Here is a 16535-nt window from a genome sequence, read left to right on the forward strand (position 1 = left end):
TGAACTTGTGTTCCTTTTTCCCCAGTTTTTTATTGCCATTGTTAAAACTTTACTCCACTTCAGGAGATGCATATAAAGCTTTTGAGCTGTAAACATTTAGATTACCTGGTTAGTGGAATTGTTTTGTTTGGTTTTTTTTCCACTGTAAATAGCAACAAGGTAAAGTATTTAAATCTCTTTTTGTAGCTTAATTTTTCCTACCTGCTGCTTAATCTATAGGCATCAGAGATATACCGGCCTTCTCTTGAACCACTTGGTGAGCAAGTGAATCTGTGTTGGTGTGATGAACATCATATTTCTTTAAAAAACAAAACAAGCTGAAAGCTTAAACAGGCTTGTTAGAGTGAGGTAAGCGAAACAGAGCCAGCAGCGCTTGGGTTTCTTTATTCATTGTACTTCCACCGTGCACGTACCTGATTAAACTCGATATCTTGCACGAAAAAGATGCAGCTTTTGTAGTTTTGCCTCTGTACTAACCGAAACAATCAAGAAGTGATTGACATGCAGGCATTCAGCTTTACTTTGTGAGGTTTACTAATTACACACATGCTTTTTTTTTCCAGAAGGTCAAAAGTAATTTGAGAATGAGCTCATACACAATTTCCTGGCCAGGTGACACCTGTTCTCTTGCTGTTTCCTGACAGATGAAGCAGACGTAACATGTGAAGTTGATTAAAAGTGTTGAAATTATATTTTGCAGCTTTTCACTCTTTAAATATGTGACTTAAAGAGTTTGGGGGGGAGACCATTATGCTGAAAACCCCAAATAGACAGTGGGGACCCCAAATATCAGATTGATACCAGAGGCTTTTGGAGTGGCCAATTCAACAATCTGGAACATTCTTAAAAGAGAGACTCTGGCCAGCTGAAGAACAAAAAGCTTCGAAAGATCACAAATTCAAACTTCTATTCTATAAAATTTTTAGTTAATATTATTACTAATATTTTTGACACTTCAAAAGGATATGACAAATCCAACACTAAAATCAGTTATTAAGATTGTTTCTTTTAGGTCTTTTATAAATGTTTTTCAAGACGGTTTGACATCAGGGTGGAAAATTTATTCTACAATGAGTTTTTCTTTTCCCCCTCAAATCAGTGCAGTTACCTTTTTGGTATTGGAAACCTGGTTAATTATTGTTCAATCCTCTTCTGACTGTATTCTACAAACCAAGTGGAAATAACTTTGGGACTTCTCATGTTTCACTCTGACGTCTTCCCAGAAGCTTTCTGTAATTTCAGACAGCTGTTCTTTAACCTCTGTGCATTTAAAAGTGTATCCAGTGTATTTTTATTTTAAATATTTGTGATTTTTTTTTTCTGTATGAGTTTCGCACAGCACCCAGCACTTGAAGATTAAGCTAAATAGACTTTGCTTCCACGCGATGATATAAATTCCTGTGAGTAAAACGCAAAAAAACAATGTCATTAAGTCAGGCTTTTTTGGGAAAGTGGCTAATCACGGTGTCAATGCTCGGTCACACCTAGAAAATGTTCATTATCAAACACGGCCTTTGGCAGCTTCACGATAGACTGATAAGGTAATGTAATAAGAGGTCTGGCAGAGTATAACTGAATATAAATCAGACTTTTTTTTCTATTCTCACTAGTAAATCAGCAGCCGCCCAATGAGCTGATACAGAATAAACATTAAAATTCAGGACAGCAAGTACTTCAACTACAGTTAATGGATAAACATCAGCACCATCTTATCTGAGCATTAAAAATCTGACAAAGCAGTTCACTATAAGGATATTATCATCAGGTGTTTCTTTGGTGATACTGACCAGGCTGTAGCACTCAGTTGTATTTTATTTATAGATTACCTTTAGCCAAAAGGCTTCATACCTCGAACCACATGCTGCTGCATTCTATGGAAAAGCTGTCACGAGATGTGAAACAGTTCAAACACTGTATTCTTTAATTGTGACTTGCACGATTTCAGGTTTGAAAGATGCCACAGCGCCAGGCATACATTTGTTAAATGAGGTGAGACAGAATGCATGACAGATTTTCTGTTTAGCCGGTGCTCATTACAGAGTAAATGCCCATCATCTCTCAGTGTGTGTTGAAGATTATGAAGACACCAGGCTGCTGATAATAGCATTTTATTCCCATTAAATGGCCATTTGAATCACAATGTTTGGCACTACTTATAACAAACTGATAGCAAAACTATTACCATTAACTAACCAACCTGCTAAATGGAGCAAAGCCTGCAAGCTAGCTGACGCAGGCGAGGCGTTATACTTACATAACACACTTTACTTTATAGATCCTAAATTTAAATCTGTGGGCAACTCCTTTAAAAAAAAAAAAAAAAGAAAGAAAAAAAGTCAAAAATCCTATTTCATTCTAGTCATACATTTTTTGTGTGACCTCTGAAAAACCTGCCCAAATAAATACCTGGCAGCATTTGAAAATGGCCGCCAAGTTTACGAGATTTGATTGCAGAAGAACTCTGGTCAATCAGTTCTCAAGACAAACGGTCACGGCTGCTGTACCCTCTACAAAGTGCCTTGTGTAAATAAGTTAGGGAAATCACACTTTACAATAGGTTTTACTTACAAGGAAATTATTACTTTTAGCACATAAACATGCTAATGCTACCACGTCAATATCGACCAAAAACTCTGGGAAATGTTTCCAGCATCTTGTTGAATTTGAGCCATGAAGAATTAAGGTAGGTGTGACAAAAGTGAGGAGGGCAACAGGGAGTCCAACCTAATAATTTAAAACTACAATCATTCAGTTTCTCTTTCTACAGCAGGCAACGTGTTTGCAGTTGAGCTACTGGCCTTGTAGAGGAAGTTTGAAGCTTAAGTAGCAGACATGCCCTCACTGACAGCACTCACATGCTTTAGCTCCTTGCATGTTAGTCATATGACCACTCAGCCAATAGCAATAATGGTCTCAGACTGTCCTGCTCTTCCACTCATCATCTCCATTTGATAACAGTCATTCAGTTAAACACTTATGGCTGTAATTTCACCTTTAAATGGTACCTGAACGGTAGATTGCTTTGTGAATATAACTGCAAAAAAGGCTCTTCGTGTTCACCGCCGCCTTTATGTTAACGCGTATAAGTGTCCCATTGCTTTCCAATAACAGTGGAAGTTTGCTTTTATATTTGATCCAGTTTTTATAGCTCCTTCACGTAGTCTTTTATTTCAGTTACCATATAATCCCCTGTCTTTATTTTCTGCCTGTAAAACTGTCTGCTGTTTTCCAGCGCTACTGTAAAAGATGTATTGTGCAGTGTAATATATGAGATGCTCAAAGGTCCAATCTGAGAGATAATTAAATTTGAGTGTTTTATTGGCACGTCAGGTTAGAGGACTCTGTGGGCTCATAAAATCGCTGAAAACATTCAGTCAGGATTCAAAATTATGGATACCAGTTTGGAAAGCTGACATCAGGGGGATGAGCTGTGTGTGTGTGTGTGTGTGTGAGTGTGTGTGTGTGTCAGCAGTTCTCTAATTTGCTTTTAAAGTGTGTTCTTAAAGTGTCAGCGTACAACCCTCAGCTGCTGCAATCATGTACGTCACCGTGTCTGAGACAGTCTGCATGCTTACATGCATACATATGGAGTGTAAAGTAATAAACATCCTTCTGTGTCGGCATGTGATGTGTTGTCAGTGGACTTTGTCCCTAATGAGGATGTTCATATGAGCTCTATGTTTAGGAGATTAGAGCATAAAGCGAGATAAAGTGCAGTTGTCGCCTAACCTCCATGACTTTACGCAGATTAAAGACGTAACCTGTCTTCTCCACTTACAACTTGTTATCTAATGCAAAAGCACAGGTGAACGCTCTATTAAAGGTTAAAGGTCAAAATGCAGAATTTGAACTCAAATTTCACAAAATACATGGTGGATAAGAGCTGGAGCCTATCACAACTGTCATAGGGAAAAAGGCGAGGTATACCCCGGAGAAATCACAAGTCTATCAGAGGGTTACCCAGCGAGACATTATGGTTTATGTTCACGTTCACAGCTACAGGCAATTTAGAACCACTGTGGAGTGACCACGCGGGCGTGGGGAGAACATTTAATAGGCCCCATCTATTGGCTTGGTTCAAACCTAGCACCTTCCTACTGTGTTAACCACTGTACCACCTTGCCGCCTAATTCCTGTCAGCAGCAACAAGGTTTCTGATTTTGTGTTCATTTATTATTTATTTTGGTTATTTGTGTATTTTGGCTATACAGCACCCTTCTTTAGCTGTGCAAGTGGACCACTGCGAGTGAGGCTGCATGTTTTGGGATTGAGTAGCAGAACAGAAGAGAGCAGAGAGATTTCCTTTTGTTTGGTTGAATTCTTGTGGGTTACTTCTTTAACTTCCCATTATATGCTGTCTCAGTGTGACACTCTTAAACCAGATTTTATAGGGCGATTTCACAAATCCTAAAATTCCCAAACCACTACAACAAGTATGTAATAATATATCAGTTTATTAAAAGGTACAAAGAAAAAGCATTTTACTTATTTTTATGAAAAAAAAAATCCAGATAATTATATTATTATTTTTTATCTAGAATTAGAAAAAGACATGTTTGCTTGAATGTTACATTTCCCTTTGGTTTACATTTCAAGTGTGTAAGTGGTATTTTTGGACAAATCTATCTAATACAGCAGAGCAGCACATTCTGGTATTTGCTGTCAGTGAAACGTTATCAGTGCAACAAATAAAAGGAACTTTTAAATAAACACGCTCAAATAATTTAATGGGTTATTGTGGTCTCTGGGTTATCTGTGGTACTACATTTCTTGTGATCTTCAATATTGAAACCTGCTCTCTTTTCTAATACCTCGCACAGAAAAGAAATATGCTGAAAAAAAAGGTTTGCAGAGACACTCTTCACCTTGGCAGACTGCACAAGTGGGTTTTGTGTGCCTGGTACACCGTGTCTTCATTAGGAAGTCCTTAAGAAATCAAGTAGAAACTAGGTCTTACAGCAACCTGTCAGCAACATTCATAAACTCTCATAAGCTCTCAGAGAGACTGTTCACTTGCCAGACTGTGCATTAAAAACTCATCTTCTCTTCATAAAGAGACAACAACAACAAAATACCCCACCCTGCCAAAAGGCCGACATTCTGCAGCAGAAATGTCAGCCAGGGTTTCTTGTTGCTGGTATGGATCATGGTGGGCAGCTACAATGAAAAAGGATGGAGATGATAATTAAACAACAGTCACCAGATTGTGCTGCTTCTGTGAAAGAGTCAGATTTGTGACAAGTAACACTCACCATATCAGCGAGTCCCACGTATAGAAAGAGCCCTGCAGTAATGGCACCTATCCACTGCTTGGTAGCGAGGTCAGTGGCTACAGACAGAGCGACGTACATGCCGATGAACGAGGTCAAGGTGCTGGCGATGTTTAGAGCTAAGGCCTTGCGCACAGACAGGCCACAGTTGAGCAAAATGGCAAAGTCACCTGGGGAGGAAAATAAGGTGATTTAATGCATGAATACTGAAAAAAAAAGATTAGGTTAGGCACTGGTTTTGTGTTTTGTAAGATAATTACCGAGCTCATGCGGTAACTCATGGCAGAGTACAGCCAGTGACGTGGCCAGACCAGACTTCCAGGACAGGGCGAAAGCTGCACCTAGCGCTAATCCGTCTGCAAAGTTGTGGATTGTGTCACCGATCGTAATCATATAAGGCAGCAGACGCTGCTCTGTGAATGCAGGAGGAGGCAAAGTTATAGTAACCAGTTCTCTCTGTTTGATGATGATGAACTTTTTTGTGTTACATGTAACTTTACTCACCTCTGGTGCGCTCTTTTGGCTCTGGAAGCGGTTTCTCATTATCCTCACAGCTAACCTAAAACAAATGCATTATGCAAAGTGTAACTAATGATGATTTAGTTTAATTTGATTTTTATTGATAATTGATTTTTTTCTCACGCTATACTCAAGATTCCTCCACAATGATGTGAGAGACTAATAAAGTCATATAGAAAATGATAACCTCAAGTTATTGCTGCTAAAGGTGGTCTTACAAGCTACTGAGTCATAGTATTATGGGGTACAAGTGTGCTAAGTAGGGTACACTTAGTCAAATACTAAGTGTATCCCACTTAGTCAAAAAGTGTGGACTTATGACTGCACAGTCTTATGAAAACTTTCACATGACCACATATCTCTTACCAGGTCTGCTTTGGATATGGACTGTGACTTTGTGTCTTTTTGTTTCTGTTCCTGTTGATACATCTCTAAAACTCTCCCATGGTCACAGTGGTGAGGCTCAGATTCCTCCTGAAAGGAGAGAAAGGCAAAACTGTTAAGAAATGTAGCCTACAGGCTGAGACAGAAGGAAATAACTTGAGACAAAGAAGGACAAATACTTCTGTCACAATATTTATATCCAACTTTGGTTGTAAATGGATGACAAGGTTAACATTACACATTACACAATGTGTTCTGTATGAGGAGTTTTCTTGTTTTCTTCTTACCCCATGGTGATGTTTATGGTCGTGATGCTTATCACCATATGTGATCAGAGAGAAGGAAACTTCCATCAGGTAAAAGCAGTAGATCCCTGCAATCAGTACCAGCATCTTGTATATGTAGTCCGGAGTTTCTTCCCCATGACTGTGACTTGAATCTTCGCTGCTGCCACCGTTGTCTGAGTGCACGTGCAAACCCAGAAACTACATAAAGAATGCAGGAAAAAGACAAAATAAGTATATCATTAATGTTAATATATGAAAAGACTAATCAGTTTTTACATAGTATCACTGTGCTAGCATATCACCCATTACAATCTTAGTAAATGCCTTATGATTCCAATCTAAAAGCTTTAAAATCCCTCACTGTTGGCATCAGGTGCAATAGGGCATCTCCAGTCAGTGAACCGACTGCCAGGCTGATGCAAAACTGGATGCACATCTGGAAAACACTGGTACAGGCGGCACACAGCAACACCACAATGCCAAACATGGATATCACTGTTATCAGCAAATTGGCGATGGTTGCATAGAGGTATCCTACATGAGAAAGAGACAAATGATAGCATGTATATTAATTGTGATTCTGCTCACTGAAAAGTGGATGCATCTTGAAGCCTTAACTCTTTTAATGTCATCAGTACCATCTTAGTTTTTTCGAGCACAGAAGTGACCATAATTAAAAGGGTGGAATACTAAGTTAACAGTTAATGGTAGCGAGCTTAGTTAGCGATCTTCAGCTAAAGATTGTATGAATGCATTCATACCCACTAAGCACTGCTAATGATTGCTAAATAACTAAATAAAATGCTAGAAAACAGAGATGTCTACTTAAAATGCTCCAAAAGGCAAGCATTTTTCAGCCCTCAAGATTTCCACTTTATATCTCCTACCATTCGTTCTGAAAAAGTGAAAATCCCTACAGGATGTGCATTTTCTTTGACATCTACCAGCCTTTATGTTGTACCTGAAAATCAGCAATTGGAAATAGGTGCTTCAGGGACAATCCAGAATTCGAATTTGTGAATCAAGTCTGTTTGTGTGCAGGAAACAACTAGCAGTGACAAATTAAAACAGGAAAAAAGTGTCTGGAATGTCCATTAGAGACCAGTTGTTAGCTATAAGTAATGCACGAGCAGATCTTATTTCCCAGCCTTTGAGAAATGCCAAACTGTCAACTTGTAGAACTATTTGTTACTTGAGTCCACAACGACACTTACTCTCAGCCTTGGAGAGCCCATCAGGTTTTTCTGGATCTGTAATATCTGCACAGGCTCCGCTCAGGATCTGCTGGACAAGCGCAGGGCTGAGCTGAACCACGCCAGGCCGACCCAGACCAGAGGAGGCAGAGCTATTCTCTGCCAGGCCGTAGATCTGGACCAGTTCTTCAGCTGAGAAACAACGCTGGGAAAAACAAACCACAGACATCCATTATATAACCTACACCTCGCTGGTATTTAAATGATGAAATGTGTGAACCAATTTGCATTTTCTTGTGTTTCTAGGTCGGTACCTGTTCCCAAGTGTTATTAGTTTCACGTCCCTCAACACTGTCACTGCTTCTCTTCCTCCATCTCTGGACATTGTCATCATGGTCGGCATGTTCATCTGCTGTGTGCTCATGTCCATGGTCTTCCTCCGATCTAGGTCCGATATTCAGGCTCTTCATGAGAGCCTTTAGGTCTACGGTCACACAGAAAGCAACTGAACAAAATGGCCTCAGGATTCACATAATTATCAGCAAGACATAATAGGATAATAGGACCACATTTTCCCTATGTTACTACAAAGGAGTGACCACAACAATCGTTGATTTATAAATAAAGCAGTTCCTGTAAAGTGCCCTGCAGATTTAGTGTTTTACAGGCTGTAGGTTTTTGAGTGATTGCACATATATTAATGCTCATATATTTTTTTGTGTCTATGCACATTTACCCAGGATAGTGAAATTTTCTGAGCCGAGCTGCTCCATGATGTAGTTCACGAAGAAGCTCTCATCAGGCAGGGACTGATCAGTGAAGCAGTGACCTTGCAGGGCGTGATACAGCACATATCCCAAAACCACACCCACTTCCTGTTTCTGGTCTCCTGATGATGCGTTGACCTGTGCCATGATGCCACTAGCGCTTGTACAGTTCTATAACATGGTAATAAGAAAAGAAAAGGGGCTGAGTGTTTTAGAACGGCGACACATTTAAACACAGTTGACATTTTGAACACTTTTGATCAATGGTCAGTTAACACATAATGCACGTGGGACGCCTGAATTGTCAAAGCATGGACTCTACATGGAGTGGAGTTATTGTTTTTCTAGGTCTTCTTTAGATTCTTAAAGCCATTACAGATCATTTTCAAACCGCACTAGCTTTCCTTACTTTTTGGTCCTTATGAATCAACATGTGAATACTGAGACTGGACAAAGGGTTTTAATGACTGTGCTCCACACAAGTGAAACATAAAACAAAAAGCTTGTAAAATTAGATAATCTAATCCCTTTTAATCCCTTGTAGTGGGCATTGAACAGTGTGAATGCATGTCCTTTCTTTAAACTAATATTTAACAATTTTATTGTTGTTAGATTTATTCTCTTTGTTTTTTAAGTATTCCATAAATTCCTTGTTAAATGACCCCTCAGTGGTCTTTACTGTTTAGATAAAGGTGTTGTAATTTGGGAGGGTGCATTATCATGCTTAAAGAGGCCATCGGGGAAATAATGTTGCCATAAAAGGGAGTACGTGGTGTGCAACAATGTCCACAGATAGGTTGGATATGAAAATTAAAGTCCACATAAATTCCAGAATCTAAGGTTTCCCAGCAAAGCACTCCCCAGTCCATCAGCTAACATATTTTTTTTATTGCTATCACTATCTCTTACACATTCAAGGGATTTTAATAGGGCCATTCATATGAAGCAATACAAAATGTGGTTCATCAGACCAGGCTATCCGATCTGATGATCCTATGCTCATTGCACAGTTGTGTAAGATGTCTGCATACACTTATGGTAGTTTTGGACTTTTAACCCTTTCTTTGAAGTTTTATTTTTCCAGGATGGAAAGATTTTAAGACATACATCCCAGCATCACTGGGATGGCGCTGACCAAGAAAAAAGCTCTTGCTCCAAAATCCACACCTTCAAGTTTGACCAAAATGTGCAGCTGCCCACATGGACAAGCCAATTTAAATGAAGCCTACCAGTTCTGCAAAGATTAGTGGTCAAACATCCAGCCTGAATTATGCTAGAAACATTTTGATTGCTACAAAAATATCTGCAGATGCAACCTGATAAGGGATATTTAACCAAATATGAGATGGGGTGTATGTATGTGGATATAAGGCTGTAAATTAGAACGATGATGATGTCCGTGATGACTGTATAAACAGCCAGCCAGATATGAATTTCACCTGTCTGTGGTTTAAATAATACGGCTGGCTGGTGTAAATCCTGGAAATATACTTAACACTCAACTCTCCCTGATTCATTATTGTTTTCCTGAAATGGTGCACCATTATTATGGACTGTTGATTTTTTAGTGTTGTATTAACTTTCCTCAACTTAGTCAGTTAAATATTAATATGTAAGAATTTTACACAGAGGAACTCTGTTATATGAGGATATTGTGTAAAAACTGTCTGCACTAGATAAAATTACAAACCCAAAAAATTTGATACACAAAATAAAATAAAAAAACAAATAATAATAATAATAAAACTGCTAGAACATGCTGTCAACACTGGACATACATACTCTAAAATACAAAAAGAAGCACAGCTAAATGTTGGGAAATCTGACAAAACTTTTGTCTTAAGGAAGTAAATCGGAAAAAACAAAAGCAACTTTTCACTGAACGTTACAGTTTAACATCAAGTCCAGCTTTTGTGAACTATTCTATTCTAATAAATAAATTACATAACCAAGCCAGTAAAATGAAACGGATACAAAGAGCACTTTTAATCATGATCAGGTGTTATGGTGATGTGGCTAAATACAGGGCATAACCCAGCCCGTCTGACTCAGCTGTGATATAAATCTGTATGTAAGATTCCATTGTCTGCAATCAAATAAAATACACCCTGCAAGAGTGTTTTGTTTATTAGTTATTATTAGTTATTTATTAGTTATTTAATCTGTGAACATCTACATGCCCACTTTTTTCTCATGTTATACTGCATAAAGGAAATGTACAACTGACTGTAATGGGGAAGCGATCTCCCCGTGTGTGTCTCTTTAACTTCCCAGCTGGTTTTAGGAAAAAAAAGGTTTTTGGAAACTCGAAGGCTAATATTTTACATTTTTCTTATCTTGTCACTATCCAGTTTATAATGAATACGGTCAAAAGAGAACAATAAATACTATTTACTGAAGATTGAGTATAGGCTTGTGCTTACCTCACTTTCTGTGGGCTCGTAGTGGCTGCGAAGCTCTTGAATGACACCTTCTAATCCATGGACGTCTATGTGTTCATGGTCATGGTTTGCCTCACTGTTGTGTTCATGGGGATCATTATGTGTGAATTTGTGCAGGAAATTTTCAGTCTCTTCTCCCCATGTTCCTGTTTTTATCGCTGTGCAGACCAGGCCAGGAGAAGAAAGGTAAAGGATGGAGCCGGAGGCGAGAGCCGTGAACTGAGATACAGTGACAGCCACATTTACACTGCTTCCTCTAGTTTCTTCCTCATTTTGGACGTCGGGATTGCTTATGAGCTGATGAACGACATCTGCAAGATCACACTTTGTGTCCAGAGAGCAAAAAGAGGGGATAAAAAGATTAAACAGTCATTTCAATCTCATGAAATTTATCTATAGAAGGTATAAGTGTTCTAATCAGCCCATTACAGGAACTCGATGAACAACATGGAAGCATCGATCCATCCTACTTCTATCAATGGCTGAAAGTGTGGCTGGTGATTTAATATTATAGGAGATTTTTAGGCCCCCTATTACTATCTGAGCATTGTTTAAACCCCACATCCTACGTGAGTATTGTTCCATCCCTTTACAACCACAGTGTATCCATCTTCTAACCACACATGATGACACACCATCGACAAAGCTCAAATAATCTCAAAGTGGTTTCTTTTACATGACAGTGAGTCCGCTGTACTCAAACGACCACCACAGTCACCAGAACTCAGTCCAGCAGATTTGTTGGATATGCAGACGACAAATCTGCAGCAACTGTGTGATGCTGTCAATATGAACCAATCTCCCGGAGGAACGTTTCCAGCACCTTGTTAAATCTGTGCCATGATGAACTAAAACAGCTCCAGAGTCAAAAAGGGGTCCAATCTGGTACTGGCATCTAATAAAGTGTATGTGAACATAAACGATGCTACTGCAAAGAAGTCATGAATTGATTGCTTTATTGGTGCATTTATACAGGATTATCCAGAATTATCAGAAACCTATAATCTAATCTAATCCATATCTCATGAATATCAGCAGTTTTATTGTCTTTTATTAGAGATGATGTAAGCATCAAGATCGGTGCATATCATAAAATACTGATATCCACCAATCTTGACCTAAAAGTTGGGTCACAAATGACTGATTGGATGGTAAAGAATCATACGACTATATTTTACAGCAGATTGGTACAAAGCAAAAATCCAACTATGTGTTGTTGTTGACTAAATTTTACTTTGAGTGAACTGGCCCTTTAAACTCTTACAATACATTGCTGTGATTATAATAATAACTCCCAAGAGAACCTACAGTATCATGAAAAGTGTTTCTCCTTACGCAAGTATCTGCCCACTTCTACCCCTAATGGCAGACCTGTTGAACAAAGAAATCACTTAAATAGAACCTGTCTGATAAAGTAAAGTAGGCTAGAAGATCTAAAAAAGCAGCACATCATACCATTATCTAAAGCAACTGCTGAGAAACAAAGCCATTGACATCTATCAGCCTGGAAAAGATTACAAAGACATTTCTAAAGGGAGACACGTTGAGAGCCACTATCCACAAATGGAGAAAACTTGGAACAATGGTGAATCTTTCCAGGAATGATCGGCCTAGCAAAATTACTCCAAAAGCACATCGACGACCAATTCAGGAAGTCACAAAAGAACCCAGAACAACATCTAAAGAACTACAGGTCTCAGTTAAGCTTAGAGTTTATGATTCAGCAATAAGGAAAAGACTGGGAAAAATGGGACCCATGGGAGAGCTCAAGGAGAAAACCACACTGTAAAAAAAAAATCCTAATATAAAAGTATTTTACTGTGTATTTTACAGTTTTGTACTGTTCTTCTAGAATATCATTAAATTTACATCAATAGACTGTGATTTCACATTTCAAATGTAAATTAATGTAAAATCACTGTAAATGTAATAAAACATATTTTTCTTGTTTTTTTAAATGTATCTGTCTGTACATATGCATATTTAGATTGTTAAAATACATTCACAAATCTATCATGATTTCACAAATATTCGTCTGTTATTTGAAAGATTGAACTGTTAAATTCAAATGTAATCCTATGGAAAAATATATAAAATGATTCTAATAAACTTTTATTACATCAAATAATAATAATTATTATTGCTATTTTTGGCGATCGTGGCTCAAAAGTTGGCAGTTCGCCTTGTAATCAGAAGGTTGCTGGTTCGAGCCCCGGCTCGGACACTCTCGGTTGTTGTGTCCTTGGGCAAGACCCTTCACCTACTGATGATGGCCAGAGGGGAATTATAAAGTAGAATTGTAAAGTGCTTTGAGGGTCTCAAAAAGCGCGATATGAATGCAATCCATTATTATTTAAGTTAACTGTATATTTCTGTACATTTAAGTATTATTATTCATATTGCCGCATTCATTGACCTTGTTTATAAGTAATTTCATTGTTTAATCACATTAAATTGTTCCGAATTTAATGTTTAAAAGCACTTGAAAAAGGCAAAATCCCGTGTAAAATTAGGGCAATAAACTATATTTTCATTACTGGAAATAAGCGTATTTTTATGAGTAAGTTATTTTCTGTTATTTTACGGTATTATTTTGGTGCCCCAGCCGCCAGAATATTACTGTTTTTTTTAAGATGTTTTTTCTAACAGTGCAGTGCCGAGCAAAGAACACAAAGACTCGTCTCACATTTACCTAAATTAAAAATAGCAACAACATCTTGATGATCCCCAAGACTTTTGAGAAAATATTCTATGGACTGATAAGAAAAAAATGTGAACTTTTTGAAAGGTTTGAGTCCCCGCTACATGTGGTGTAAAACTAACACGGCATTTCCTAAAATGCTTCTCTCCGGGTGGGGTCAAACATGGTGGATTCATGAATTCTGCTCTCTACTAGAGAGGGCTGAAGCGCAAGAGCACTTGGGTTATGCAGCAGGACAATGATTAGAATCAAACCAGCAAGTCCACCTCTGAATGGTTTAAAAAAAGACAAAGTGGAGGTTTTGGATTGGCCTAGTCAAAGTCTGAAAATCTTATTGAGATGCTTCGGCATAACCTTAAACAGGCCGCTGATGCCTGAAAACCCTCCAGTGTTGCCGAATTAAAGGAATTCTGCAAATAAGAGTGGAAACCAAACCAAAATTCCTCCACAGAGATGTGAAAGACTCAATTCCAGTTAATACAACACTTGACTGCAGTTCTTGCTGCTAAGGGTGGCACAACCAGTTAGGCTGAGGTTTTCACATAAGACCAGGTCGGTTTGGATAGATCACATCTAAATGTGACAAATATTCAAAAAGCTAAGAAATCAGAAGGGGACAAATAAGTTTTCACAGCACTGTATATAAACTCCTAGACAGCGGAATAATAGAAACTTATTCTATTATTGTGGGTCATTATTGAACTTCTTTCACATTTTGCCTCTTATAATCCACAGTGCAAACCGATGTCACTACTGCTAAGTTCTTACAATGAAATTGACAGTTTAACAGTTTCTCATCTCTTTTATTTCATCCATCATTCACTGGTGTCTGCCACAGCTGTGTGATAGCAAACATTTATCAGGCATTCACTGCACATTCCTGCTGTTTTCAGCTGACATCTAAGAAGTCCAAGGACTTCTATCTCACTCACTGATAAAGTGGTTTTGTCTAAGTTGCCTGCAAATACTTTGAGTAACAGCAACACTTATAAAATAAGCATGGATTAGTGCTGACACACTGAACCTGAAACCGAAGAGTAATTGTTTCAGCCAGCCTGGGTTTTTTTTTCTTGCTTAATTTTTGGTGCCCCCTAAGAGAGCTTTTGGCCAAAGCTGGAGAAAAATCACCAGCACTGTAATAACGTATTTTAAACCAGCTTTTATGAGCTGAAGATTCCTTTACTGAAAAAAAACCGAGGTTTTATCTTTATCAGATGGTCAGATAGGGATGTGAACACAGCACCCTTAAAAACGCTAATTCTCAGGCAGGAGAAACACCTGCCGCTAAAGGCCCTGATCGGTGTTTAGGCTCCTGCTGACTGAAGGAAGAAGCCTCTTGACACAAGGCAAAATGCTGTCCAACACCCTTTTTTCTTGATAAAACCCTGATTAAAGCTCATTTCAATTACGTTGTCATTAAACTTTTCCATTAGAGTAGCCAGACTTCCACCAGAGACTCGTTATTTAATAACTTACTTCAAAAGAGAAAAAAAATCTTTATGAGCCGAAGAAGAGGAAAGAGAAGAAAAAGGTCTGAACTTTTAGGTTCAATTAAATAATATTTCTTTCTTTTTCTTCGTCTTTTTTTTCTGTGCATCCACGGCAAATATTATGCAATAAAGTTACACTTAAGACATTTTTCCTTTCAAAAGCAGCTCAAAGATTCCCATTGACAAGTCCACTTTATTAAACAAGCCTGGGATTAAATAGAAAAATACAAATAGACGCCTAAATCCCATCATGAAACTACCAAATGCTCGAAACAACTGGTGGAAAAATGGTGCCATTTTAAAGCTGAAGGGATTTAAGGATTTTCTGTTTATTGCGCTTTGCTGCACTTTGATTAAAAAAGTACTTACAGCATTATTTGAAAGCACCCTTACTTTACTTTTAGTTAACTTTTGCACACTTTTACAGGAGTAAATAAGCAGTTTGGAACATGAAAGTAAGCTTTACAGATGATTGTTCAGCAGATCAGTACTTAAATCTAAATCTAAAAGAAGTAATGTTAAAATTTAAAAATTTATTTTAACATTATTTTTATTATTAGCAAATTTATTACAATTTAAAGCAGATCTATCCCGATCTATCACTTGCGTAATAGCTTTTGGACCTCGACCTTTTTCCACCGCACCCGACTCAGGGCTCTCCAGCTCGGTTGCAGCTTTAGCCTAATAAAACTCACCTTTTCACACGGCACTTCGCCGCAGTGCACACGGTGCTCCAGTGTACTAAAGAGGGAGTGAAGGGATTCCCCGGTCAGATACTGGTGTCCTGGAGACACGATGCTCACCACAGCCTTGTAAGCTTCCTCCACAGCGGGGGAACCCGAGACAAAACCGAGCAAACCCCACCCGGAGAGGAGAAGCAGAAGAAACGGCGAAGAGGAAAGCATCTTAAAACTGTCTTTGAAGAAAAAAAAAAGTTTTGCAAAGACTAAAAGTGTAAAAAAAGTGCAGAAATAGTGTGACAGAGGCTCATACAGTCTCAAGGTATTTCTGCAGACACATTGAGCCATAGAGCTCAGCTCACAGCTGTTATCAGTTTTAAACCACTGCAGTCTCACTGGACCTCGGCTGTGATTGGCTGAGACATGCCTCGTGCTGTCCTACATCTGTCTATTATAACCACTGTTACCTGTACAGGTCAGAAAAGGCACCCCACAGGCCTCCCAGGCATCGCCACACCACCAGGAAAACACCAAACAGCGGTTTCACTCATATTAGTTAACCCAAAGTTATATTGGGCATCACACGTCACACAAAGGAGCTGATAGGCTCAACCAACACAAATCCAGTTAAAGGAAATGGATTTTTTGATAAAAGGCTTATGTGGCTGGTTTGCACTGACTGCTGATGAAGACACAAAATGTTGATGTTTTAACCCTGAACTCGACGTTTTGGTGCTCGTTATTCATACCAGAGCTATTATTATTATTTATCTTACTTAAAATAAGTGTTTCTATTTCTGTAT

General features: G+C 38.4%; 1 protein-coding gene across 1 annotated transcript; it reads right to left on the reverse strand.

Annotated features, from left to right (window-relative positions):
* Positions 1–1916: 1916 nt before the first annotated feature.
* Positions 1917–16090, reverse strand: slc39a4 (solute carrier family 39 member 4). Its single transcript, XM_085148505.1, has 12 exons — positions 15748–16090; positions 10844–11185; positions 8390–8591; positions 7968–8137; positions 7675–7858; positions 6822–6994; positions 6461–6658; positions 6156–6263; positions 5775–5829; positions 5531–5683; positions 5253–5440; positions 1917–5157 (listed from the first exon to the last, which is right to left on the reverse strand). Exons 1-12 carry the CDS (start codon positions 16078–16080, stop codon positions 5029–5031), a joined length of 2235 nt encoding a protein of 744 aa, XP_085004631.1. The 5' UTR covers positions 16081–16090; the 3' UTR covers positions 1917–5028.
* Positions 16091–16535: the final 445 nt, after the last annotated feature.

The sequence above is a fragment of the Neolamprologus multifasciatus genome, chromosome 22 (assembly GCF_963576455.1).
Source record: "Neolamprologus multifasciatus chromosome 22, fNeoMul1.2, whole genome shotgun sequence".
Taxonomy (NCBI): Eukaryota; Metazoa; Chordata; class Actinopteri; order Cichliformes; family Cichlidae; genus Neolamprologus; species Neolamprologus multifasciatus.

Coding starts and splice junctions, on each gene's coding strand:
- slc39a4 (XM_085148505.1), bottom strand. CDS start 16,080: ATGGCTCAATGTGTCTGCAGAAATACCTTGAGACTGTATGAGCCTCTG. Junction 11,186..15,747: donor GCGAAGTGCCGTGTGAAAAG/GTGAGTTTTATT, acceptor CTGGACACAAAG/TGTGATCTTGCAGATGTCGT. Junction 5,830..6,155: donor CCATATCCAAAGCAGACCTG/GTAAGAGATATG, acceptor CATTTGTTTTAG/GTTAGCTGTGAGGATAATGA.